Raw genomic sequence first — 25,696 nt, 5'->3', positions numbered from 1 at the left:
GCTTCATCGCCAACAAATACATATGGCAACGGAGGCTTTCCTGGCTCAACTTCCCGATCTGCAGGTAGCTGCAGTTCATTTGCAGCTAGTGCACGCCCAAATGGTGAATCGCGGAAAATTCCTCCATCCGATTCGCGTCCATAGCTTCCAACTTGAGCGAAACGGATCCTGTACTCTGCGTCAACAACCGCCATCAAAACCACACTGTAAGTTCCTTTGTAGTTGTAAAACAATGAACCACTATTTGCGGGACATTCCATCTGAACATGTTTCCCATCGATTGCTCCGACACAATTTGGGAACTGCCACAGTTCTTCAAACTTTTCTGCTATTTCAACCCACTCAGGAGCAGAGGATGGAGTTTTCATATATGTCTATCGCATGTTATTCCATAACGCCGCACAAGTCTCATGAACAATGTTACATACAGTTGAGCGGCCGAGGCGATATGATCCAGCGATTGTTCTGAATGAGTCCCCATGCGCGAGAAATCTCAAAGTGACAGCCAATCTTTCCTCTACAGAAACAGCTTTCCTCCAGTTGGTATCGAGTTTGGCGATATCTTCTCCAATCAGTTGGATTAGATAATGAAACTGCTGTGGTTTCATCCGAAAGTAGTCGAAATAATGCGCTTCTCTTTCTAATTCATATTCCTTGACCAACCTGTGATATTCTCCTAGCTGTTCCCGCCGTTGTAAAATAGGATGCACCCAGATCGATCTGGCCTGCATCTTTTTTTTCAATCTTCTTCGAATGCACAAAATTGCCAAGGCTTTCTTCTGATCAGGAGTTAATATCATACTGCAAGATATGAATACACTGCAAGGTATAAATACAGAGTCATTGATGTGATATGAAGATACAGAGGTACCCGCAACTCTGCCCAAAGCAAATGTACCACAGCACACAGATTTGTACTAACTACTGGATTTGAAAAATGCGCAACTACCGGTATAGAACTACTTAATTTTCAAAATGGGTAGTTTGTTCAAATCAGACTAGTTATATTACACCAATCGCTATGCATCAACATCACCAAAAGCCTTCTGTCTTTCTTGTCTAGTACCACAATCGCCATTCACATGCATCGCTCACTGCCCTCGTACGATATGTCAGCACGACAACCACAGCAACAAAATAGGTACCATCGCCCTCTCGTCGCATCGTCATTCGGTCGGAATCGCGCTCGCGATCATTAAGATAAAGATACAAAGAAATGCTCCGCCGCATCGATCGCTGTTGATCTGGTCGCATTGTGTGTGATCGACCCTTAAAACTACACAACACAAACGGAGGTATTCAATGTGAAGGAAGTTACTCAAGTAAAGGAAGAAGTATCGTAGCAGAATTATATTCAAGTACGAGTAGAAGTAGAGCTTTTGGAATCAGTCCAAAATTATTTCAAGTAGAAGTTGCCGGCTTTGAAAACTACTCATAGAGAGACGCTTAGGAGTACAGAACTTCATGACACATTTGAATAAAATATTCATTTTATTCCCGAAGCTTTTCGGCTGACCCTCGTCAGGGGAATATCGTCAGCAATAATGCGAGAATTCGAATAACTATGTTCAGCAACAAAATATATCGCTAATTATGACGTCACACAGACAATATACAAAGTTGGGAAAACGAGAGAACTGCAGCGTTGGCATGGAGATAGCGAAGCAAAACAAGTTAATGCGCGATTTTCAAATGATACACAAATTCTTTCTGTTGGCATAGACTAGGTTTGCTCATAGTGATGATCGTGGACTCAAGAACAGACAAATGAAATAAATTGCGACCCTTAGCCAATATAGAGAACATGTCCTCGTGATAGTTAGCAGCACACGTATGATTTTCTAGTAAATGTTTGCCTACAGAAGATTTTTGACCCATGGCCTGGTTATGTTCAAGAACAAGCGGATTGTTAAGCTGCGAATTTGAGATATAAGATTTGACAGACGGTGGAATGTGTTCTTTGATACGGTCCTGCAACCGTTTGGAAGTTCTCCCTACGTACCGACAATCACAGTGGCACTTGAATTCATAAATTACGTTGCTTTGTTTTATAGCGGGGAGAACGTCCTTTCGGGTTGCAGGAAACATTGGTATCGTGGTAAAAACAACATTGGTTTTCACCGCTGGATAACAGCGGTAGACTGCTGAAGTTATCTGTTTCTCAAATCGATAAGAAACCGGGCCAAGCCAAGGAAGATGAATGTACACATCCCTATTTTCACGAGAAATTACTTCGGGGGTTTCTTCTGGTTTGGTATCATTCCAACGACTTAACTTTTTACTTATTGTCCGCTTAATAACATACTCTGGGTATCCGTTGTCAATGAAAATTTTACGGATGTAGTCAAGTTCATTATTCAATTTGACCTCGGAACAAATCATCAACGCCCGGTGAACCAAGGTGCCGATTAAATTGATTTTACGACATTTTGGGCTGAAAGAGCTCCATCGAAGGTTCTTGTGGAGAAACGGGATGGCAAATTCCTTACCTCCGTTTATAGGAAGCCCACATTTTCGGGTCATTACCTTCGATGGAGCTCTTTCAGCCCAAAAAGTCGTAAAATCAATTTAATCGGCACCTTGGTTCACCGGGCGTTGATGATTTGTTCCGAGGTCAAATTGAATAATGAACTTGACTACATCCGTAAAATTTTCATTGACAACGGATACCCAGAGTATGTTATTAAGCGGACAATAAGTAAAAAGTTAAGTCGTTGGAATGATACCAAACCAGAAGAAACCCCCGAAGTAATTTCTCGTGAAAATAGGGATGTGTACATTCATCTTCCTTGGCTTGGCCCGGTTTCTTATCGATTTGAGAAACAGATAACTTCAGCAGTCTACCGCTGTTATCCAGCGGTGAAAACCAATGTTGTTTTTACCACGATACCAATGTTTCCTGCAACCCGAAAGGACGTTCTCCCCGCTATAAAACAAAGCAACGTAATTTATGAATTCAAGTGCCACTGTGATTGTCGGTACGTAGGGAGAACTTCCAAACGGTTGCAGGACCGTATCAAAGAACACATTCCACCGTCTGTCAAATCTTATATCTCAAATTCGCAGCTTAACAATCCGCTTGTTCTTGAACATAACCAGGCCATGGGTCAAAAATCTTCTATAGGCAAACATTTACTAGAAAATCATACATGTGCTGCTAACTATCACGAGGACATGTTCTCTATATTGGCTAAGGGTCGCAATTTATTTCATTTGTCTGTTCTTGAGTCCACGATCATCACTATGAGCAAACCTAGTCTATGCCAACAGAAAGAATTTGTGTATCATTTGAAAATCGCGCATTAACTTGTTTTGCTTCGCTATCTCCATGCCAACGCTGCAGTTCTCTCGTTTTCCCAACTTTGTATATTGTCTGTGTGACGTCATAATTAGCGATATATTTTGTTGCTGAACATAGTTATTCGAATTCTCGCATTATTGCTGACGATATTCCCCTGACGAGGGTCAGCCGAAAAGCTTCGGGAATAAAATGAATATTTTATTCAAAACTACTCATGTAAGAAATCAGTTTTGATCACTCCGTATCTATATCGCGCTAAGGATGACAAAAATTCATGACCCATCGAAAGCAGCTCCTGAATTTCTCCGTCGTGGTCTCTCCTGCTTGGCCAACTGCATATAGCCAAAAGTAAGGAAGTCACAAAATGTCTTGAAGCATAATAACTAGACAATTAGATTTACTTTGGCAATACCACAAGTAGTGAAAAACGACTCGAGCGCTTCAAAAAAGTAGAAGTACTTGGTTGCTGTCAACCTGTGCTTAAGCAACCTACAGATAGTACTCAACTATAAAATAACCCTAATTATCAGCTTTACCCAAATAATACCTGTAAAATTGTCAATGCAGCCATCATAACAGTTACCCGCACGGTGGATATCTTCGCATATTTATATGAAACCTCAAAACACTTACATAAGCATAAGCTCAGTAAACCCTTTGCACCATCAGCCCCTGACCCCTCCCCATTGAAACACTCGTTCGATTTTCTCGTGTAATATACGTATAAGGATAATACAAAGATCATAATTACATCAAAATTCGTCTTGCCATGGATCTTAGCCCCGTCACGAGAACACCAATAAGGTTGGTAAGCCAGATTTTATGAATACCAGATATGTGGAATTGTCATAATCTGCAACCTAGCTGAGCGTTTCGAGACGGACCGCCTCAAAACAACTGCATCTGTGATATTTATGGATAACCAATCATAGAGAGTAAGGAGACCATAACAGTGGTAATAGGACATGCGTTATAACTTGAGCATGACTGATTAAATATTAGTTCACCGATAATATCAACTCAATATTGACGAAGTCAAAGTCTTTTTTCAGACTTTGAAACATCGGTATCGACAATTAGAGGTAAAAATATCAGCAATTTTCATCAAGTCATAACATAGCATGGTGTCAGAGAACAATTATCTGCGACTGATGCAATATTGATCATTTGTTATTGCTTACAGATGTCCAGATGCAGCCTCTCTAGTTCATTTTATGTCCAAGCTTAGCAATAGCTGTAAATCTCTCCTAACAAATGCCTTAACAAAAGTTTAGGAAACGTGCCTTAAGTTAGATGCCATATTTTTTGAGTTTGAGTTAAGTTCAGGCTCTGATGATTACAATTCCCGTCCACAAAACTTTGGCAAGAAACTCAACAAAACATTTTCGTTGACGAGTTTTGCAATGCTGGCAATTCATTGACGCGTGTGTACAATGTTTGGGAGCGACACGGGTTAATAAATACATAATCGCGGAAGTTGAAATCATATATCGACAGCATTGCTATTAATCACAAATACCAAAAAAATACAGCAACTAGAACTTCGGCCTGACATGGAAATATTCATTAGGGCTGTTCAAATGTAACTATTTTTTGCAAATTTTATCGACCACTTGATAACGTTGTCAGGTTACCTAAAAAACGCTTCATATCGAATTTGGTTCAATTCCAAGTCAAGTCATCAGAGTGGTCAATTTGGGATTTACTGAATAAAAATGAAATTTACGTTTCTCAGATTTTACTACCTATGGAATTGTTAGGTTGTAGAAAAAACAAAGAATAGCAAATTTTAGTTCTATAATTGACAACAACGATAGAATTTCCACCGTAAATACTATTTTTTGTAAATTTTTAATTTTCTTCTTGAATAGTTTTAATTTTACAGGTTAAATTCAGCCAATTTTGATGTGCAGCGTATTTAGGCAACCTAAAAATGTTATCAACTAGCCAGTAAAATACGAAAAAAAAGGTAACCTCGAACAATCCTAATATTCATAGTCGATGATCCCGATATGCAAACGACAATGCGACATCTGCGCTCTATCAGGATGTTGGGAATTAGAAAAAATCTTAAACGAAGAATAGAATCATTGCACGTGGGGGTGTGACATAACAATTGCTCAAACTGTTCTCCGAGGTCTTACAAACTACCATCATCATCACTCTGTTCGTCCGTAGGAATTTCAGGTTCAGCAGCCTTCGAGCTATCCTGTGAAATAGTTGCGCATTCCAGAAACCCAAAAATTTCAATAAAACCCAATAAATTCTGGGTCTACTGGGTTGTAAAATACCTTTAAATCATAGAAGTATTCATATGTGCTACAAACATCACAAGTACAGCTGAATCAATTAGAATTATAGCTGCATTTTTCCAAACTAGATTAGAATTACAATTATAGCTACACAGTCTTGTCCAAATTAGATTCAATTAGAACTATAGCTAGTCTTATCCAAATTATATTACAATTAGCGTATGGCTAGTTTTTTCCCAAATTGGATTAGAATTAGAATTGGAATGATAACTTAACAATTTTTTCCAAATTATACTAGAAATAAAATGGTAGCTACATTTTATCCAAATTAGATTTGAATTAAAATTGTAGCTGTATTTTTTTTTCCAAATTAGATAAATATTAGAAATATTGAATTCACAAAAGAAATACATCGCGAATCAGGTTAGCTTCATTTTAAATCATAGCTCGTTCTTCTGTGAACAAGAATGGTAACATTGTCAGGAAAAAATAGAAATTAGAGCAATTAGAAATATTTCGGATTAGATTATCGGCATTTCGCTCAAATTAGTCTAATTAGACAACTACCACTTACTACAACTACTTTATGAATCTAGAATCCGCTGCCTACAACAGTTTGAGAGAAACCAACCTGGTCTTGGAGCTTTCTCTCCTCCAGGACTCTCTCGAAGCAGTCGCGCATGAACGAAGTCTGAAAAAGAACAATATCTGTGATACCCAGAGGTGATCAAAGCATTCATTGTTGGTACTCCAGTAGAAGTAGTGATTTCCAAGAGAAATAAAACATAAAACCCAAGAAGTAAAAGTATTCGTAGCTCAAATTCATGAGCACACAAGAAAAGAGGCCAGAACCAAATTGAGTACTTAAAAAAGAACAGATCACATCGGCGATTTGTCACTTACTTGAGTAGAAAATATCTTGACCCATCGCGGTTTCTTTTCTCCCCTTTGATATTGGAAAGAGAAGTATTTCTGCCCGTCATCGTCCTCCTCTTCCGCCCATTCCTTCATCTCCTCCCACAGGAACTCAATCACCTGGTTCTGAAATGAGAGAGAAAATGTTTTTTTCACAGTCACAAAATACTTTATGCAGGTAATTTCGACTACGCACAGCACAGAAAGATTGACAGGTCACAGCGAGGGAAATGTAATTCACAAAAGTATTTTGATATAAAATGTATAATAGTGGATTTATATCGATAAGGTATGTGTAAAACAGCAAGTCTACTGCAGCTTTAAGGAGTAATCCAATCTATATTGTGTACAATGTACATTGAGGCTATAACATTTTTCGAATCTAATTTGTAAAAACTATGCAGCTACATGCGGAATTTATTTTAGCTATAATTGTAATTCTAGCCTAACACGAAAAAAAACTGCGTATCTACAATTTCAGTTCTAATCTAATTTGGAAGAACTTTTAAGCTATAATTGTAATTCTAGTCTCATTTGGGAAAAAAACGTATAGCAAAACTGTAATTCTTATCTAATTTGGAAAAGCTGATAATTCTCTAGTTGACAAACTCAAACTATAATGTCTACCATAAATGAATTAGAAACCCACCTCGAGTTGTCCTTCTTCGGAGCAAGCGAACAGCTTGAAATTTCCGAGCGAGACCGCCACGATAACGTGCCCTTTCTTTCTCGAGTCGCACGGGCAATGCGGGAAGAAAATGTGATTGTATTCGCCGGATTGAGACACCACGTCCAGATACTGCGAATTGGGGAGTGTTTGCAATATTTGAGCTAAGCGTGGAACATAATATAGGCAATCGACTAACGTCTGAATGCTTTTCCTGTGAAGCGAGCATCTTCAGTTGTGTGAGAGTTCGGCCAGAAACTTTGGTCATATTGCTTTTCACGTCCTCCATCGCCTGAAAACGAGAGCCGTGACGTTACACACGTACGAGACTTGGGCTGCTTCCAGCAAATTACTCTGATCCTAATATAATTCGTGGAATGTTTGTATGATCGCAATTTAATTCTAATCGAATTTCAAGTTTTTCTGAAAATGCTACTTGCTGTAAAGACATTCACCGTTCTCGTGTTCATGTGAATCACCGCTGATTTGATATGAGCTGTAGGCTACTTCAATTTAATTGTAGTTCTTTTTAATTCAGTAATTCAATAATTCTAATTGTAGTCTAATTTAAAAAAAAACTGCCGAGCTGTCATTCCAATTCTAATCGAATTTGGAAAGGCTGACACACACACAAGGGCGCTATATCAGGGGAGAGGCAATTATTTTTCTGAAGGTCGCAAAGAAGTAGAAAATATTGTGACGGGCCTAAAGTGAAATTATTCTGCGACGTGTTCATTTTATTTATAATTGGAAATCAGCTAACGACGTTCACAAATGTTACTATCAGGTCATGAGAAGTCGGGGCTTATTTACAAAAAACAAATCACAATCCCAGATTGTGATTGGTCGGTCATTTTTCTTGAGATTTTTTGAATAAACCCTGACTTCCTTATGAACCAATAATGGTTACAAAGTTGGCGTATGAATATGTTAGTTAATTGCATATTTCAGTTCTGTACGTCTAAGAAGCTTTTCGTATAGTATAGGTCAAAGCATATTTTCTAACATTTTCTGTAACCTAAATTGTCATGACATACTTTGCTACATCAGTGTTGCTTTTTTAATCTGGAGTAAACGTATCTCCGGTCCAGTTTATATAGCGAATGATTTTAGTCCATTAACACGCAAAATTAGGCTTTACCTTCTAAATTCCAAGCTACTTTTTGCGGGCGGGTCATAGTCCGGGCCCATACCAGATATGGCACGCAGACTTTGAAATGTCCAGGTCTGCTCTACATGAAACGCACCTGTTTGAAAATGCACTTTTCCGAATTTGTGTCCTTTCTCAAAACCGATTTTTCCCGATCCACGGAAAATATCCATTTCCTGATTTGGACTTCTCGCCTTTTACGCCCTTTCAACTTTGGCACGATCAGGTCGTCGGGACGCAGTTTACAATCTACAGTAAGTTTGCAAATGATTAACATGCAAAATTAAATTTCTTTTTCAAATTTTTGCAGCAATCAGCTAAAATTGTTAGGTTGGCTAAAAACATGCTACACCCCAAATTTAGCTCAATTTTTATTTTCAAGTTTACTGTCAACCCCACGGAACTGTCAAGTTATCTAATAAAACGAAACACAAAAAATTTGGCTCAACGCCAAACGGTAGAAGCTAAGTTATTGGACTTGAATATATTGGCTTCGAAAAAATAGTATTTACTGTAAGAGTGCGGATAATCCTAGAATTGTTATTAATTAATTCTACTGGTTCGAATTGAGTCAAATTAATTTTGCTTGGTTTTTGCAGACAACTTGACCACACCAAATTTTTTTTATAATACATTCAAAATTTTCCAACTAATAGCTTCACTTCTGCTCGTCGGAATTGAGCCAAATTTGGTGAACAACGTTTTTTAGCCAACCTAACCATTTTAGCTAATAGCCACAAAAATTTATAAAAAAAGTATTTTTGAACATTCCTAGTGCACAATCATGCAACTCACAAAAACGATTGTCCGTCATAGGTAGAAAGACTCCGAAAAATTCTTCCATTTCTGAGGAAATTTCCAACTTTTCCATACTTTCCTGCGATTACAAAAAGCAGATAACACACCTACTGAGATTTTTGAGTCGTCATCAACCCACAGCATTGTCACAAAGTGCAATGAAATAGGCATGGACTAAAAAATACAAAATTATATTTAATGTGAAGTAGAACCGGTATAATATTCTTTGGTGGTCGCATAAAAGGTACATATTTCAACTTTCCACATCATTCATACTGTTATGCCATAATGTGATACTCGACTCGAAGCCAAATTTTGCCCCAATCTCAACTTACTTTCAAGATATCTTTCGCCGTAGTTGTCTTTGTGATTGTTACTATGGTTTCATCGCCACCAAAATATGTGACGTAAATTTGATTTGGCTTCAACGTGGCGATGGTAGGCTTTGCCGATTTTTCCTCCTTTTTAGATTTTATTTCGGGTTCTGCTGCTGCAGGTTTCGAAGTTTTTGCCGTCTTGGCGACACCGTTCTGCTGCTTTGTTTCCGTGTCATTTGCAGATTTTGCTTTAAAACAGACATAGGATCATAACAGCACGCAACTCTGCAACCATAACCTTAACTGTAACCCTGGAATGAACCCTTGTATGTACTGTATCCTAAACCCTAAATGATGCCGGAATTTGACCCACATCCCCAATTGTCGCACGCTCATATGCCCACGGACCTTCCAAGTCGTGTAAGATATATTTCAAATATAAAATGGATGTCTGAGAAGTAAGTATTATCTTGTCGAGGGGTAGCATAGTTCTAGCGGTTCGTCGCATGCGGCTACTTTCATGACTTACGCAACTGGTGACATTACAAATAGATTCAGTTTTTCAAATAAAAAATTCCATTACTGTTTCAAGTGCTTCTTGGAAAACTAGAAAATCCTAGCTGTCAAATTAAACTAACTATAGAGCAAAATGCCGCTGCCGGTAATGTAATTTAAATGTAATCATTTTAAGAGCAATCTAATTTCTAATGCTTCAGTAAAACTAGATCGTTCCAAACGAGCCAAGCTTGCTGTACAGACATTTGCCATCCTCACGCTGATTTGATACAAAGATTTTTGTTGTAATTCGGAATCGAATATAATTCCAAGTTGTTGCCCATTCACTAACTCCATTGTAATCTGATTTGGAAAAAGCTGTAAATTTTCTAGCCGCCCAACTGTGACGTCTTACAATCATTTCGCTCGTAAATTAGATACAAACTCACCCCAAGACTACTTTCTACTTTTCAAGATATGAATTGTAAAAAGTAAATGGCTATGCTGAGCATAAGGGTAAGTCGTCTATTAAGTACACCCACCCATTTGGGTATGCAGTGGAGGTAGCATAGTTGGACATCTACAAAATTTTCAGATTTTCAAATTGGAATTAGAATTCTAAGTCTCTTACAGATTAGATTACAATTAGAATGATAACAATGCAGTTTTTTCCAAATTATATTAGAATTACGATTCTAGCTATGCAGTTTCTTCCAAATTAGATTACAATTAGAATGATGACAATGCAGTTTTTCCAAATTATAGTAGAATTAGAATCAAAGCGGTGTAGTTTTTCCCAAATTATATTAGAATTACAATTCTAGCTATACAGTTTCTTCCAAATTAGAGTACCATCAGAATGATAACTATGCAGTTTTTCCAAAATACATTAGAATTCGAGTGATAGCTGTGCAGTACGGCTCTTCAAAACTGACTTTTTTTCTCAAATCGTACTGGCTACTTGATAAAATTGTTAGGTTACCTAATTTAAGCCTACACAGTAAATTTGGTTCAATTCCAGCCAGTAACCGCTTTGCTACACGACAAGAAAGTTTCTATTTCCTATATAAAAATAAATAATAAAAAATTTAAAATTTTCTGTTCACCCCATGAAAGTGTTAGGCTGTCTATAGAAACAATGCTCACAACATTTGGTTCAATTCCAACCAGTGGAAGCGGAGTTATTGCCGTCGAAAAATTTGGATTTGAATAAAATAGTATTTACGGTGACCGATTCTTTGTTTATTTATTGTAGTTATGCTCACCGTAAATAATATTTTATTCAAATCCAAATTTTTCGACGGCAATAACTCCGCTTCCACTGGTTGGAATTGAACCAAATTTGGTGATCGTTTCTATAGACAGCCTAACACTTTCATGGGGTGAACAGAAAATTTTCAAATTTTTTATTATTTATTTTTATATAAGAAATAGAAACTTTCTTTTCCAGTAGCAAAGCGGTTACTGGTTGGAATTGAACCAAATTTTGTGTGTAGGCCTAAATTAGGTAACCTAACAATTTTATCAAGTAGCCAGTACGATTTGAGAAAAAAAGTCATTTTTGAAGAGCCCTACTGTGCAGTTTATTTCCAAATTAGATTGGAATGATAGCTACACATTTTTTTACAAATTAGATTAGCATTACAATGATAGCTACACATTTTTTCCAAATTAGATTAGAATTACTCAGAATGCCTGAATTTGCAAAAATTGAAAATTGAATCAACTTCTGTATTAGAAAGAACTACAAACTTCAAAATCAAGTTCAATTCACATCAAACCAGAGTTGATTCCCGTAAGCACGAGAACGGCAAATGTCTGTACGGCAAGCTTGGCTCGTTTCGCACTAAACAGTTCTCCTGCAGCATTTACTTTACAGGAAAACCAGACATTCGATCAGAAACAAAATGACAGCATAGAAACATTTCAAATTAAATTGGAGGAATTAGATTACCGGCACTTCACTTTGATTAGTTTTATTAGACAACTAGAATTAACTGATTAACTCAATCAACTTGAGTAAAAAGTGGAAGTATTTTGTTACTCACAAGATCCCAGCTCTTCCTCGGCATTGTATTCGTGAAGCTCGGGTTCATCGTTTTTTTTCGTTTTGCTCTCCTCGAGATCGATAGAATTTAAATTTAAGAAATCCTGAACCACGTCGCACTCCATGATCACCCGGATGTTGAAAGCTGAAAAAAGGTTTTGTTAGGTTTTGGAACAAACGAGAAAATGCTAGTCAAGTAGCAGTAATTTCATAAATTTCTACACAAGTAATAGTAATTATATAGGTACAGTTGAGCAAATAAAATGAGTATTGTAGGCCTAGTGTCACTTCAAAGATCGGGTTACCATATTTTGGAAATCAGAAAAGAGAACACTTGTTCAAATTTGTCAGACATGCAATATCGAAGGAAAATCCTGAAAAAATGGTAAATTTCTCCACTTCGTAGTCAGTTGATTATAAAAAGATCAACTTTCAGGCTCAGCTCCCAAAATAGCAGGCGGAGCATTACTTCAGTGCTGATGTACTGTAGGCCTATCTCAGTCGAATTTTGCCCTGTATTTAACCGAAGTTTTCAAAAGAGGACAAATTCTCAAAAAACAGGACATTTGGGCGTCCTCCGAGGACACTTTTAAAATAGTCAAAAAAGAGGACAAATCCTCTTAAAAGCGGACGTATGGTAACCCTACTTAATGAGAAGTAGGCAAAACACATAACAACTTGAGTAAGTGGTGCTACTAGGCAGGACCTACTTGAGTATTCCAAAAAGTACTAGTATTCTAGGCTTAGTGTTACCTAAAAGCAGGTAGGAGCAGCAATTTCAAAGACATGCCAAAACTACTTCAAGGAGAAGTAGTAGCATGAAAAGTATTAAGTACTAAAAGTACTATTTATGACCACCCCTGCTCATTTTACTTCAAGTTATAAAATCTCCAATAAAATTTCTTACTGTTGCGGATGAATTCGTTCAGAGCGTTTTTTCTCTTGGCCAACTGCTGCTCGCTCATCTGAAATGGCCACTTGCCCGGAAATTTGGGAAATTGAAAGTCGTTAAAAATCTTTTCCAGCTCGTTATACAAAGTTAGAAATTCGCTGTAGCGTCTTTTCGCGACTTCTTTCCCGGCTACAGTGATCACGTACACCTGAAAAAGTGAATTAATCCTCAGATTTTTGATGTCAAGAGCAGAGTTGGGCTGCCTGATAGGCCTACTCGATTCAAAATTGAATAACTCAAGATTTTGCCCCAGTCCTAGTCAAGATTTTGAAATTGCAGCAAATCATTTGTATTAGATCAAGAAGGATTTGTACCACATATTTCACTCCATTCTCTTCAATTTGCTGGAATTCCGGAATATCGAGGCGTATGGTGATCACGTCGTTGTAGTCGTAAAAAAATTCGTCATCAGGATCCAATCTGAGAGAAAATATTGACCATGGCGTTGATTTGACGATGGTTCATGAAACGGTTTGAGGTACATTAGATGGCAAAGATTAGATAAATATCCATATTGAAATAAACTGAATATTTTCGCTAGTCAGGGTATTCGCCAGCAAATAAAAGAGATTTCAAAATATCATTTCAATCAAAAACTGGTTTATACAGTAGCCATAACCTGCAGTTAGAACGACAAAATAATATAAATAAAACACACAATAAACATGATGGTACATTAATTATTTTTTCCATACGAGTTAATGAGATGGATGATCCTGTTTTTTCCTCTGACAATGTCTTAATTGCAGGTTTGGCGGTGGAGGGAAGAAATTAAACCCTAAGTAAACAAGTAGCTTATTATCAAAACAAGGTGTTTAATGTACTTGTATAATGAACAGATCATTAAAATTTATATTAAAATCTTAACGGCATACCTTTGCGCGTCCCGGGCCGGCACTGATATGACGGTCAGCTTCAAGTCGTCCCCTCCCGCTTTTATCAAATCCACAACCTGCCGATGAGTGGCCCCTTCCACCTTCACGTCATTTCTACAAATTTCAAATCAAAAATCTTGCCTTAAAAGCACAACAGTCGAGCACTGAGATAGCAAAAAAAATTTACACTGCGAGAATTCTGTCACCGGGTCGTATTCCGGCCGTTTCCGCAGCTCCACCTTCCAGTATTGCACTGACATGTTGCAGTGGTGCGTATAACACCCCGTTTATGCTCTTCAACTGTCCTGCGGGAGAAAAAAAATCGAATAGTTTGCGTGCTGTCTTGTTGAAGACGACATTATTACAAACCTCCTTCGCTGACTTGACCTCTGACGTTGAACCCAAAACCCGTATCAGTTTTGGTTATGATGACAGTCCGCGGTGCTTTGTAAATGTCTGTGCTTTTTTGAACTCTGGAAAAAGTTACATGCGGACTTATACAACAGGGTTGTTCAAAAAGAACTTTTTTTTCCTAATTCCGATATTCACTGAATAAATTGTTCGGTTGTCTAAAAAAACTCTACAGACCAAATTTGGCTCGATTCTGACTGGTAGATGTGAACGCACTGGAGTTCAAAAATGTTGAATTTATTATACGAAGAAAAAAAAAATTCATATTATACTGTCAGCCCTATGACATTGTTTTGTCTTGAAGAACGCGATGTCAATAATTTTTCGCTAACCTCCAACCACTAGAAGCGAAGTGATTGTAGTTGAAAATTTCGGATTCGCAAAAATAGCCTGGATGGTGGGTAATCGTAGAATGATTCATGAAAAACTGCGTCAAATTTGTTCTGCATAGTTTTTCTAGACAAACTGACAATTTCATGGGATTACCCGTAAAATTTGTAAAAAAAATTATTTAAATCATTTATAATGTGTGTTGACATCTACCTATTTGGAATAGAACCAAATTTGGTCTGCAGCATTTTTAGGCAACTTTACTGTACCATTCAATCAGTGAATCCCTGGAATCCATAAAAAAAGTTTTTTTTTAACAAACCTATTGTGCAGACCACCAGGCTATTTGACTATAACCTTGTCCTTTTGAAATGCCGAATCTACCTCCAATAATTATTATCATTTGCAATTCAGTAATTGAATCCAGTAAGTAGTGTTCTTGTTAATTAGTCGCGGTTTTAAAAGGTCGTTAGTTCTAGTTTGCAGGGTAGTTCCATATAGTTCTAGTTGCGCTCTTGCGGACAAGTCTGGTCAAAGAATGACATAACTGATGATGTTAACTTTCAATAAAAGTCATAGACAACAGATATCTAAAATATGTTGCTCCCAAAAGATAAAGTAATGATCTGATCCGGATCGAATAGGGATTGAACTAAAGTGCACAAGTTCTGTACCATACTATACTTGCTTGCAGCACTACTAAAAAAGAAAATACTAAAAAATGTCATCTTAAATTTGGCGGCACTATTGCGAGGAAATAGTGAGGCTTTCGGTATGATAAAAATGCAAAGTAACGTCAAATTACCAACCTTTTGATATCGTCAGCCATCTTCGAGAATATATTTTCAGAGCTTCGGGTACCAACCAAACCCAATTCGACCTAGAAGCCAGAAATGACTGGCGGTTCAGAAAAACAAACAAGATTCGTTCACGCGTAAAATTGCGTCACTAGCCTTTTTGCAAGAATGCATTGTATCAGTTTTCATATTCATGATCAGGAGTTTACATTTTTTTAAATCCTCACAACACGTGTACCCGCACAATGCTATAAACACAAACACAAGACAAGTCTTTAGAAGTATAGCCGTATAGCTTTTATAAAAGGTACACGGCATTGCTCGATCTTGATTTTTCGGCTGGGGCCGACCCTCGGCTGAGTCACACCAAAGACGTGTTCATAAAACGAGCATCCACGGCATCCCCGCCAAGTGCTTATCCTGGGACATGGAGCATTATTATAGGCGTCAGAGCGCCATTAGGCTTCTTTCCAGAGGTGGTCAAAGTAGTCGCCGTCGCTACTCAAGTAGAAGTAGAAGTAACGCCGGGATTTCTACTCAAGTAGAAGTAGGAGTGGTGGTTCACAAGTAAGTAAGTAAGTAAGTAGGTATTCTACGCTTAATTCTGCCTACAAAACTGGAAACTGTCAAGTAGAAGTACTCCAAAATCATAATCACTTGTAAAGTAGTGTGAGTAGACAAAATCTACTTCAAGTATATCTACTTCAAAAAGTAGAAGAACTTCGTTACTGACCACCTCTGCTTCTTTCAAGTATGTCCAGATCGGTGCTCTGTACAATGTTTTGGTTGAGATATCACGCTGGATGCCTTAATTCCTGTCGCAAATAAACCCTATATATCCATTTCTTGGACGTACTAGCCAGCGGGCGGGTTATTTTAGGGTTACCATATTTTAGAAATGCGAAAAGAGGACACGTTTCTCAAATTTTCAGACTTCCAATACCGGAGGCAAATCCTGAAAAAAAAATGGTAAATTTTTCCCACTTCGTGGTTGGTTGACTAAAAAAAAATAAAGGTCGACATTTCGTCTCAGCTCCCGAAATAACCGCCGGAACGTTTAGTTCAGTGCTGATGTACCTCTTCAGTGTTGTTGTTGAGTCTTATGTGGCGCTTTTGATTGCGAGGTAAAGAACTCATTGAAATAATCGGGGCAATGACCGCACTGATACTGTCCGTCATACAAAGGGGCTGATAAACTTACCCGATAGCAGTGTTGGGATGAGTCGAGTCATGACTTGACTCGAGTCAGACTCGAATCAACTTTTTCGTATGACTTGACTTGACTCGAGTCACTTTGGAAATATGACTTGACTTGACTCGGCGCTTCAAAAATGCGGATTAACTCGTGACTCGGAGCAAAATGTACGAGTCAATTTCAAGTCATCAAGTATAAACGGTGTCGAATAAATTACTGTATTTTCTGTATGTTCGTATTGTTCGCGATACGCCTGTGTCACATTGTGAGAGTAACCACTAGAGAGAGAGAGAGAGAGACTTTATTTTTCATCCAACCAAAATACATAACACACGGCAGTGATGGTGGTACAGAAAATATGCTTGCACAGTATTCGGTATTAGATAGGAATGATCGATAAGACCGTGAAGGTCATCTAGTCTGATCACACCAGCATCAAACAGGGACACTTGACTCTAAGCAGTCTGGCTGTAAAAAAGGTTACAGTAGTTAAAAAAAATAAAATAGAAGAAAAATTAAACGATGGTAGCAAATGATCAATGAAGCAATGTCTGGGCGAGGTAGGGCAACAGTGTTAGTGTAACGACAAGAGGTGATCAAGTAGGGCTTTTTTGAATCTATTATAAGGCAATTCACGGATGTGATGACTAACCAGTCATGTACGTTTCACTAATGATCCTCCATTGTTACATCACAAATAAATTGACCACAAACGATATGATCACAGCTTACGTTGTCGTAGTAGAAGTAGATTAATATTATTCTAATAGTAACGTATCTCTTTTACCAACCTTCTTGTATGATTTAAATCGAGCTAATATAGTTTATGCGTTTATATTCTCACGAAAACGTAATATGGGTAGTGGATTGTACCATATCAAGTTGTTTCAACTTCTCGAGGCTAGGTATTCGATCCTCTTGACTGATAATAACAGACTTTAGCGTGTGGCTATTATACAGTTACTCACGTATTATATTTGCAGTTCTAGGTGTGCATAAGCGATACAGCGCCTTCTTGCATGCATATTCAAGTGTATTTTTGTTATTTGATTCAGGATAAATGACCAATTGTTCTTTTTTCACACCGCTAGCAAAATGTAATGACTTTAAATCGTCAGCGATACTTCGAAAATTCAATTTGACTTGACTTGACTCGAGTCACCTCCAAAAACGAGTGACTTGACTTGACTCGAGTCATTTTCAAAAATGGATTGACTTGACTCGAGTCAAAATGTGCAATGACTCGTGACTCGAAGGTAGTGACTTGATCCCAACACTGCCCGATAGATCACAGCACAAAACTACCGCGTAAGCCATATATATATTTCAGTATTTCAGCATGGAATGTAAAGTGAGAATCTTGAGCTACGATACGAGCATGGTTTTCACCAGAACAACTTTTGGATACGTTGAAGCTACACTCAGAAAGTCACCGATCACTCAATTATGCATACCGTAGTTAAAATTTACTGTATAGACTCGTATCTAATCATTAAACGAACTTTGGTGTTGCTTTGACTATGCAGTAGCCATCCCTCAATGTTAAAATGACTCGACTCGCGATTTTTGGTCACCTCAAAATACCAAAATTGACTCGACTTAAGTCAATCTGTGTATTTGACGTGACTTGTACTCAAGTAGTACGACTCGAGAATAGGATAGCCAAGACCAAAATTTAATTGTTATTTCGAAGAACGGGCAAGTGACCGTGCTATTGGTATTTCGGGCTTTGTCTATTAGTGATTATCCATTAATGACTTGGACTTCACTTGTGGTTAATCGAAAATGATCCTACTCGACTCAAGTCAAAACCATAAAATTGAGATTGACTCGTGAGTCGTGACTCGGGACATTGTGCCTTGGTTACAACCCTGTAATAACTCATCTACCCTCAACGACCTGGTAGTCCTGATCCGCAGAAATTTGAAGCAGCAATTGCAATATCACCCTTGTCACTTGAGTATTGGTACCAAGTGCAGTAATGACTGAATTTCTACCAAGGTCTCCCATTGTAAATTTCTTATCGATAGCATAAAAAATTATCCAAAACCACACAGACTCAAATATCATGCAACCTTGGAGTCACTTCAACCAGTTTCACAGTATTCAGGGCCGAAATTATAGCAATAAATACCAGCATTCCGTGTCGTCACCTTTGAATTTATAGAAAATCTAAAGCCAACAGCAGGCCATTTGCATCGCAGAATAGATCTGGAAGCTTTTTTTAGCAACCAGTCTCAAGTCAAATATAAGATGCAGAGCTTCAAATTGTAAATATTGCTTCAGTCTATGCGTGGAAACGAACTTCAATTCTTCTTTGGTTTAACGCTGTACTTTGTCTTGCTTTTGTAGTACATGAGGTAAGGCATAAATAGTGACGGTATACACCAGACCATGAAGAGCGCCCAATCAATCTGTAAAGAATAGTTGTATGTTGTGGTTCAGCTTGAATAAACTCGAGTGGAAATTACAGCAGGACACAATGGATACGTGTGACACTCTAACACTTTTTAGAGCACCGAAATCGCCTCGATTGGCCGTATCACAGCATATGAAACATGTAGTACAAACTAGGCACATTAGTGGCCATCTGTGAAGACTTCATCAACCCACAGCATTGTCACAAGGGTTGCCAGTAAATTCAGCCATGACCTCGGTAAATTCGGCCCTCCGAGAATATTGTATTAAAATGTATTACCAACCGTTAACATGAAATAATTACATATTTATACTATTATCAACATGAAATAATTACATATTTATACTATTATCAAGTGATTTGGATGTCAGGGTATGCGTAGATCGCGTAATCGTGGGAGATAGCGAGGATATTCACCGAATTTACCGATGGCCGAATTTACTCGGTAAATTGGTCCCTCGGAGAATCTTGTATAACTATGTATTACCAACTATTAATGTTCGAATGAATTACATAATTATATTATTATCGAGTGATTTGGAGGTCACGGTATGTGGATATCACACAGTCACGGGAGATAAAGCGGATATTTATGGGGCCGAATTTACTGAGGACCAAATTCAATCGGTAAATTCGGCCCTCGGAGAATTTTGTGTAAAATTGTATTACCAACTATTAATGTGAATTATATTACATAATCATATAACTATCAAGTGATTAGGAGGTTAGGGTCATGATTAGGGTTAGGATTAGGTTAAGGTTAGGTTAGGGTTAAGGTTAGGTAATGTTATTGTAACTGTAATTATTACCCTGGCCCTGGCCGAATTTACCGAGGGCCGAAGTGACCGAGGGCTGAATTCACTGGCCGAATTTACTGGAAATCGTCACATCATCACAAAGTGCCATGAAATAGGTAGGATCGAAAAAAGAACAAATAATCTTTCCTGGGATGTAGAAATGTCATTATTTTCTATATGATCGCATGTCAGGTGCATATTTGAACATCACATCGTGGTTGTAACGACTTGAGTCAGAATTTTTAGGGACTCGATTTGACCCGAGTCATTGTGCATTACTCGAACCAAGTCATACGACTCGAGACTAGGACGGCCAAGACAGACATTTCATTGTATCTTCGAAGAATAGTAAAGTCATCGAATTATTGGTATTTCATCTATCAGTCCTGATACTCTGAAAATAGGGTCAGAAACTGTTTAGACTGAGGAAAATTACGATGTTATGAATGCGAGCCATTCTATATCACTCGAGCAGAGTTGAAAAAAGGGGTTGAGCGGGGTGAACTCAAAACTGAATAGTGACTCGGTGGTGAATTGAAAATGACTTGACTCGAGTCAAAACTATAAATTGAGATTGACTTGCGACTTGGTTGGATGGTTACAATCTTGATCCACATACTGTTGTTAGGTCACAATGAGTGATACCCAAATACTCTGCTCGAAGCCTAATACTCTATCCAGAATGGAATCACCAAAGTACTCACTTTTGCCAAGCTCTAGTGTAAAAAATGTTAGGATATGAATGGTGGGAAGTTTTAGGAATTGAACAGAACTCACGAAATGATCGGCGTAAATTCTTTTATATTCTTTATCGCTCAAAATTGGCAGCTCCCCGGCATCGCTGCTAAATCCAAACTAAAAAAAGAAGATCGTTAGCATCAGATCATTTTGAGAAATTGCAAAATAATGACGTACCGTTGGCTCTGACGACTCTGACGCGACGTACTGGACCACAGCCGACGTGAAGTTATAGTCACCGTTTTTCAACGGGCGTACAACAACAACATGGGTGACATTGCCACCCGGATTGATTTTCGGCCACTGGACATTGAATAGTCCGGCGACAAACTGAAAATCACTTTCCGGGAAACTGGAGTCGGCTAACTCGACATCGGTCGCAGGCCTGAAATAAGGAATTATGTTCAAAACAGAATTGGAAAACTATAAAATTTGTAGTTTTTTCCAAATTAAATTAGAATTAGAGCTACGCAATTTATTCCGAAGTCGGATTAGAATTAAAATTATTGAATTTGCAAAATCTTGGAACTTGAACTAATTCCAAATTGGAAAGAAATGCAACAAAAATAGATTAAGTTCATGTCAAATTGTATAGTTAATTCTCATTACCTTGATTTGTACTATACAATTCTCTTGTAGCATTATTAGGAAAAGCAGAAATTAGATGAAAATTAAAATGAGATCATAGTAGGCTACTATTTCACAAATCAATTTAGAATCAGGTTACCGGTATATCGGTCTAATTAGACAACTAGAATTACTTAGTTGTCTGCTTCCCCAAAGCTGAATTGCGTGAAACAAGCATGTAGTTGCGCTCACTTCTCTCCAACGTTGAAAAGCGTGTACTTGATTGTTAAGTCCATGCCCTGAGCTATGACGTCATTCTCGACTTCTTTGACGACAATCAGCTTCGCAGGTGCCAAGTCATCGCACAGTACGACAGGCACGAGGCACAGCAGTATAATATTTTGAATTGAAACCCTCATTCTGTGGAAAATTAATAAAATGTCAATAGTTGTAGGCATACGTCTTCAATCGGTTCTCTCAGGTTGGCATGACAACATGCGTCTACACAGATTTAATTCTCTAATATCATAATAGGCAAGTAATACGCACATGATATTCAAATATATTATTACACATATTATTGCATCAACTTTTTACAAATTGTATATATCTTTATATATAACATACAGAGGTGAGCAAAGTAATTACCATAGGTAGGCTACTCGAGTAGAAGTCACGTTGCAAATTTCTATCAAAGTAGGAGTTATTACCGGTACCTTGAGAATAACAAATGTCTGTGGTGACCAGTGAACACGGCCCATGGCGAATTCGACCCGTTGAATTCGGCCTTCGGTGAACTAGGCCCATGGTGAACTCGGCCTTCGGTTAACTAAGCCCATGATGACATTGCCAATAAAAATTATTATAAACACTGGGAATTGTATCAATTATTGAATGTTTAATTTAATTAAATGTTGAATTGGTGGTGGTGGACATGTCATATGAATTTAATCGAATGTCGGACGTTTGAAATGTTATATTCGGCATATGGAGCTGTTGATGAAGAGAGTAGACGTCAATGATTAGAGTCATAGACGGGAAAACCTCATCGCATGATTACCAGTGAACTCGGCCTTACAAAATCGGACCTCGGTGAATTTTGTATTAAAACAGAATTTACTGAACTTGGTCTTGATCAAAAGCTACTGTCGCACTGATTCCGAAACTATAAATGAAAGTGTGGTCCTCTTTTCAGACTTCCAAAATATGGTAACCCTAGATAATATGACTGGAGGATATTCATGTCAGAGCACCCTAATCTTGGGATACCCTAACCCACCACCAACCCCGACTATCCCCTCCTCCAACCCTAATATCCCCCCTTCCTCAACACTAATTTCCCATTACCCTACCCTAATATCCTACTCCAACCCTAATGTCCCCGTCCCCCAACCCTAACCCTCATCTTGGGATACCTTAACCCCAACTTGGACCCTAACCCACCACCAACCCTAATATCCCCCACCCCCAATATCGCCCTTCCCCAACCCTAATATTTCCCTCCACCAACCCTAATGCCGCCTCCGACCGTAATATCCTACCCCAACCCTAATGTCCGTCCTCCCCAACCCTAATCTTGGGATACCTTAGCCCCAACTTGGACCCTAACCCACCACCAACCCTAATATCCCTCACGTCCAATATCACCCTCCCCCAACCCTAATGTTCCCCTTCCCCAACCCTAATATTTCCCTCCCCCACCCCTACCCTAATGTCCCCCTTTCCCAACCCTAATATCCTACCCCAACTCTAATGTCCCACTCCCCTAACCGTAATGTCTCCCTTCCCCCCTACCCTACCCAACCCTAACACCCCACCTCAACCTACAGTTGCAATAACGAGCAGACCACGTGTGGTTGATATGCAGTGTTGGGATCAAGTCACTACCTTCGAGTCATTTCGAGTCATTGTACATTTTGACTCGAGTCAAGTCAAGTCAATCGATTTTCGAAGGTGACTCGAGTCAAGTCAAGTCAGTCGATTTTTGGAGGTGACTCGAGTCAAGTCGAGTCAAGTCAAGTCAAGTCACGAGTCAAGTCACAATTCAAGTCAAATTGCCTTTTGAGGTATGAGGCGTGATTACGTCATTGCATTTTGCTAACTGTCTGAAATACAAATTAAGTGGTCATTGATATTGAACCGATGAAGGGATATAGAGTTAAATATACAGGCAAGTGAGGCGCTGTATCGCTCACATAGAAGTAGAACTAATAAACTACGTAAGTAATTGCACAGCCTCAGTTTATAGTTACCAGCCCAAATAGAGAATAGAGAAACGAATTGATAAGATGTAATACATTACCCTTTTGCAAATTGATATGATACAATTCGAGCCTGCGCCAATGATTAAGGACTATATAAAGTAATTTTAAATTCAATTTCAATAAAGCAAGAGGTTTGGTTGTTAAGTTAACAGAACAGAACAGGAATAGACATTTTGGTATTAAATTAGTTTTCTATACTATAGTTAAGACAACGTAGGCTGTAAGCTTCGATCACGTCGTTTGCGATCAATGTATTAGTGAGAGAACAATGTAGTAGGCTCAGTAAAACGCACGATCATTGAATGATTGGTCGCTCTCACGGGTTACCCCAGCGTTGCGCGAGCAATCCGAACATATGCATTGATTTTTATCGACACCGATTACTTGATGACTTGAAATTGACTCGTGAATTTTGCTCCGAGTCACGAGTCAATCCACATTTCTGATACGCCGAGTCAAGTCAAGTCAAGTCATTTTAGCAAAGTGACTCGAGTCAAGTCAAGTCATACGAAAAAGTGACTCGAGTCTGACTCGAGTCAAGTCATGACTCGAGTCATCCCAACACTGTTGATATGTGAGCAATAACAATCGTTGGGATATATCTTTTATCTGAACAAGTCACACACAATGTACAATGCGATAAGACCCAATGCGATGTCATCAACAGATACGAGGATGTCGAACGTCGCACGTCCGCCCCTCGCCAAGTCAATTCAACACTGAGCCGACCACGCAATCGTGATCTGATCAAATGTGCAAGGGTTGATTTCATATTGCAAATTGCCAAGAACGGTCAAAAATCACGACACCGAATTTTTTCAAGCAGCGATTTGTGACGCACATCCTGGTCCCTTTGGGGCCCTGGCTTTGATACAGAGGACCTGATATTGTAGTTTTTGTAGCGGCTTCAGTGCAGTTGACTCGAGTCGGCCTTTTCGTATGACTTGACTTGACTCGAGTCACTTTGCTAAAATGACTTGACGCGGCGTATCAGAAATGTGTATTGACTCGCGACTCGGACCAAAATTCACGAATCAATTTCAAGTCATCAGGTAACCATTATAGTCGATGAAAATCAACGTATCTTGCATATGTTCGGATTTTTCGCGAACGCTGGTGTAGCCCGTGAGAGCGACCAATCATTCAATTTCAATGATCCTGTTTTACTGAGCCTCCATTGTTCTCTCACAATAAAATTGCCACGAGCGAAGTGATCGAAGTTAAGCTTACCTTAGTCAGGGGCGGGATGGATCCGGAATGGTGGTGGTGATGGGGGGTCAATGGTAGCACCAACTATAACCGATGTCAGTTTTGGATGAAGATCTGGAGTAAATGCTTGCCCATTTGAAAAGCAAATCTTTGCACATTTGAAAAGTAAATCCTTGCACATTTGAAAAATTTCCTGCCCATTTGCAATTCAAGAGAAACTCAGTGCGCAAGGGGGTGTACTCTGATGAAAGTATGGATTTTCGGGTTCGGTATTTGGTCAAATAGGCGAGGGATTGCCGTATTTCTGGGGAGGGTCCTTCTGGGTACTGTCCAAGTATTCGGTGGGCTGCTGACCCCACATTGTCGTGAGTTTTGACCACGATTGGATTTCGCAGAATTTGTGGGAGGAGGACTCATCCGGATCTTGCTCGACTGGGGGGCTGACCGCACCAACTAATTCTGAATGTGGATTTATCAAAATTGGTGGTGGTGATAGGGGGGGGGGACACACGATAGCGCGAACTGACGCCTGTTTTGGATTAAGATCTGGATTTTCGAAATTGGATTTCGTCGAATGTGTGGAGGGAGGCCTCATCTGGGTCTTGCTCAACTGGGGGGCCGATGACCCAACCATGTCGTGACTTTTGACAGCACCAACTAAATCTGGATTTATCCGAATTAGTGGTGGTGAATCTGGCGATGGGGGTCACATGGTAGCACGAACTAACTGACGTCAGTTTTGGATGAAGATCTAAATTTTTTAATTTGGATTTCGCCGAATTTGCGGGAGAGGACCCATCTGGGTCTTGCTCAACTGGGGTGGCTGATGACCCCACCCTGTCGTGATTTTTGACCGTTCTTGGCCATTTGCAACGTGAAATCAATCCTTGCCCATTTGAAAACTTCTTGGCTATTTGCAAAGTAAATCCTTTACCATTTGGACATTTTCTTGCCCATTTGCAAAGTAAAACCTTGCCCATTTGCAAACTTTTTTTTCCTTATTTGAAAAGCGAGAGCACCAACCCTATCGACTTCACCGGCAACCCATCGCACATTATGAATAGGGATATTAGGGTCGAAGGTGGGTTATGGTTAGAGGGGTGATATTAAGGGTGGGGGAGAGGGATGTCAAGCCTGATTGGAATCGCTGACCTTTTTGCCTGATATATCAGGTGTGCAGCGATGATTTTTCAAGTTGAA

The 25,696-nt window shown here is 38.9% G+C and overlaps 2 protein-coding genes across 2 annotated transcripts; both read right to left on the bottom strand.

The window, feature by feature from the left end:
- Positions 1 to 5,303: 5,303 nt before the first annotated feature.
- Positions 5,304 to 15,475, bottom strand: LOC145446110 (sorting nexin-27-like). Its single transcript, XM_080324331.1, has 15 exons — positions 15,320 to 15,475; positions 14,139 to 14,242; positions 13,957 to 14,074; positions 13,770 to 13,883; positions 13,209 to 13,314; positions 12,850 to 13,042; positions 11,944 to 12,087; positions 9,419 to 9,648; positions 9,081 to 9,162; positions 8,383 to 8,534; positions 7,335 to 7,427; positions 7,118 to 7,267; positions 6,457 to 6,594; positions 6,185 to 6,244; positions 5,304 to 5,510 (listed from the first exon to the last, which is right to left on the bottom strand). The coding sequence occupies exons 1-15, from the start codon at positions 15,337 to 15,339 to the stop codon at positions 5,442 to 5,444; spliced, it is 1,773 nt and encodes a 590-aa protein (XP_080180457.1). The 5' UTR covers positions 15,340 to 15,475; the 3' UTR covers positions 5,304 to 5,441.
- A 2,949-nt stretch (positions 15,476 to 18,424) lies between these two features.
- LOC145446120 (translocon-associated protein subunit beta-like) lies at positions 18,425 to 21,468 on the bottom strand. The gene is made up of 4 exons (XM_080324343.1): positions 21,276 to 21,468; positions 20,634 to 20,841; positions 20,496 to 20,573; positions 18,425 to 18,916 (listed from the first exon to the last, which is right to left on the bottom strand). Exons 1-4 carry the CDS (start codon positions 21,440 to 21,442, stop codon positions 18,809 to 18,811), a joined length of 561 nt encoding a protein of 186 aa, XP_080180469.1. The 5' UTR covers positions 21,443 to 21,468; the 3' UTR covers positions 18,425 to 18,808.
- Positions 21,469 to 25,696: the final 4,228 nt, after the last annotated feature.

The sequence above is a fragment of the Botryllus schlosseri genome, chromosome 9, assembly GCF_051294905.1.
Source record: "Botryllus schlosseri isolate E-star chromosome 9, Bs_hap1, whole genome shotgun sequence".
Classification (NCBI taxonomy): domain Eukaryota; kingdom Metazoa; phylum Chordata; class Ascidiacea; order Stolidobranchia; family Styelidae; genus Botryllus; species Botryllus schlosseri.
The sequence above is the reverse complement of the archived record's forward strand: the minus strand, read 5'-3'. Positions and strand labels throughout refer to the sequence as shown.

What these genes read in the sequence shown, in the direction of transcription:
- LOC145446110 (XM_080324331.1), bottom strand. Translation starts at nt 15,339, where the DNA reads ATGGCTGACGATATCAAAAG. An exon ending in GGTGACAGAATTCTCGCAGT is followed by an intron (nt 13,884 to 13,956) that starts GTAAATTTTTTT and finishes TGAAATTTGTAG; the next exon opens with AAATGACGTGAAGGTGGAAG. An exon ending in CACAGGAAAAGCATTCAGAC is followed by an intron (nt 7,268 to 7,334) that starts GTTAGTCGATTG and finishes CCCAATTCGCAG; the next exon opens with TATCTGGACGTGGTGTCTCA.
- LOC145446120 (XM_080324343.1), bottom strand. Translation starts at nt 21,442, where the DNA reads ATGAGGGTTTCAATTCAAAATATTATACTGCTGTGCCTCGTGCCTGTC. An exon ending in CAGAGTCGTCAGAGCCAACG is followed by an intron (nt 20,574 to 20,633) that starts GTACGTCATTAT and finishes TTCTTTTTTTAG; the next exon opens with TTTGGATTTAGCAGCGATGC. An exon ending in GAATTTACGCCGATCATTTC is followed by an intron (nt 18,917 to 20,495) that starts GTGAGTTCTGTT and finishes TATTCTTTACAG; the next exon opens with ATTGATTGGGCGCTCTTCAT.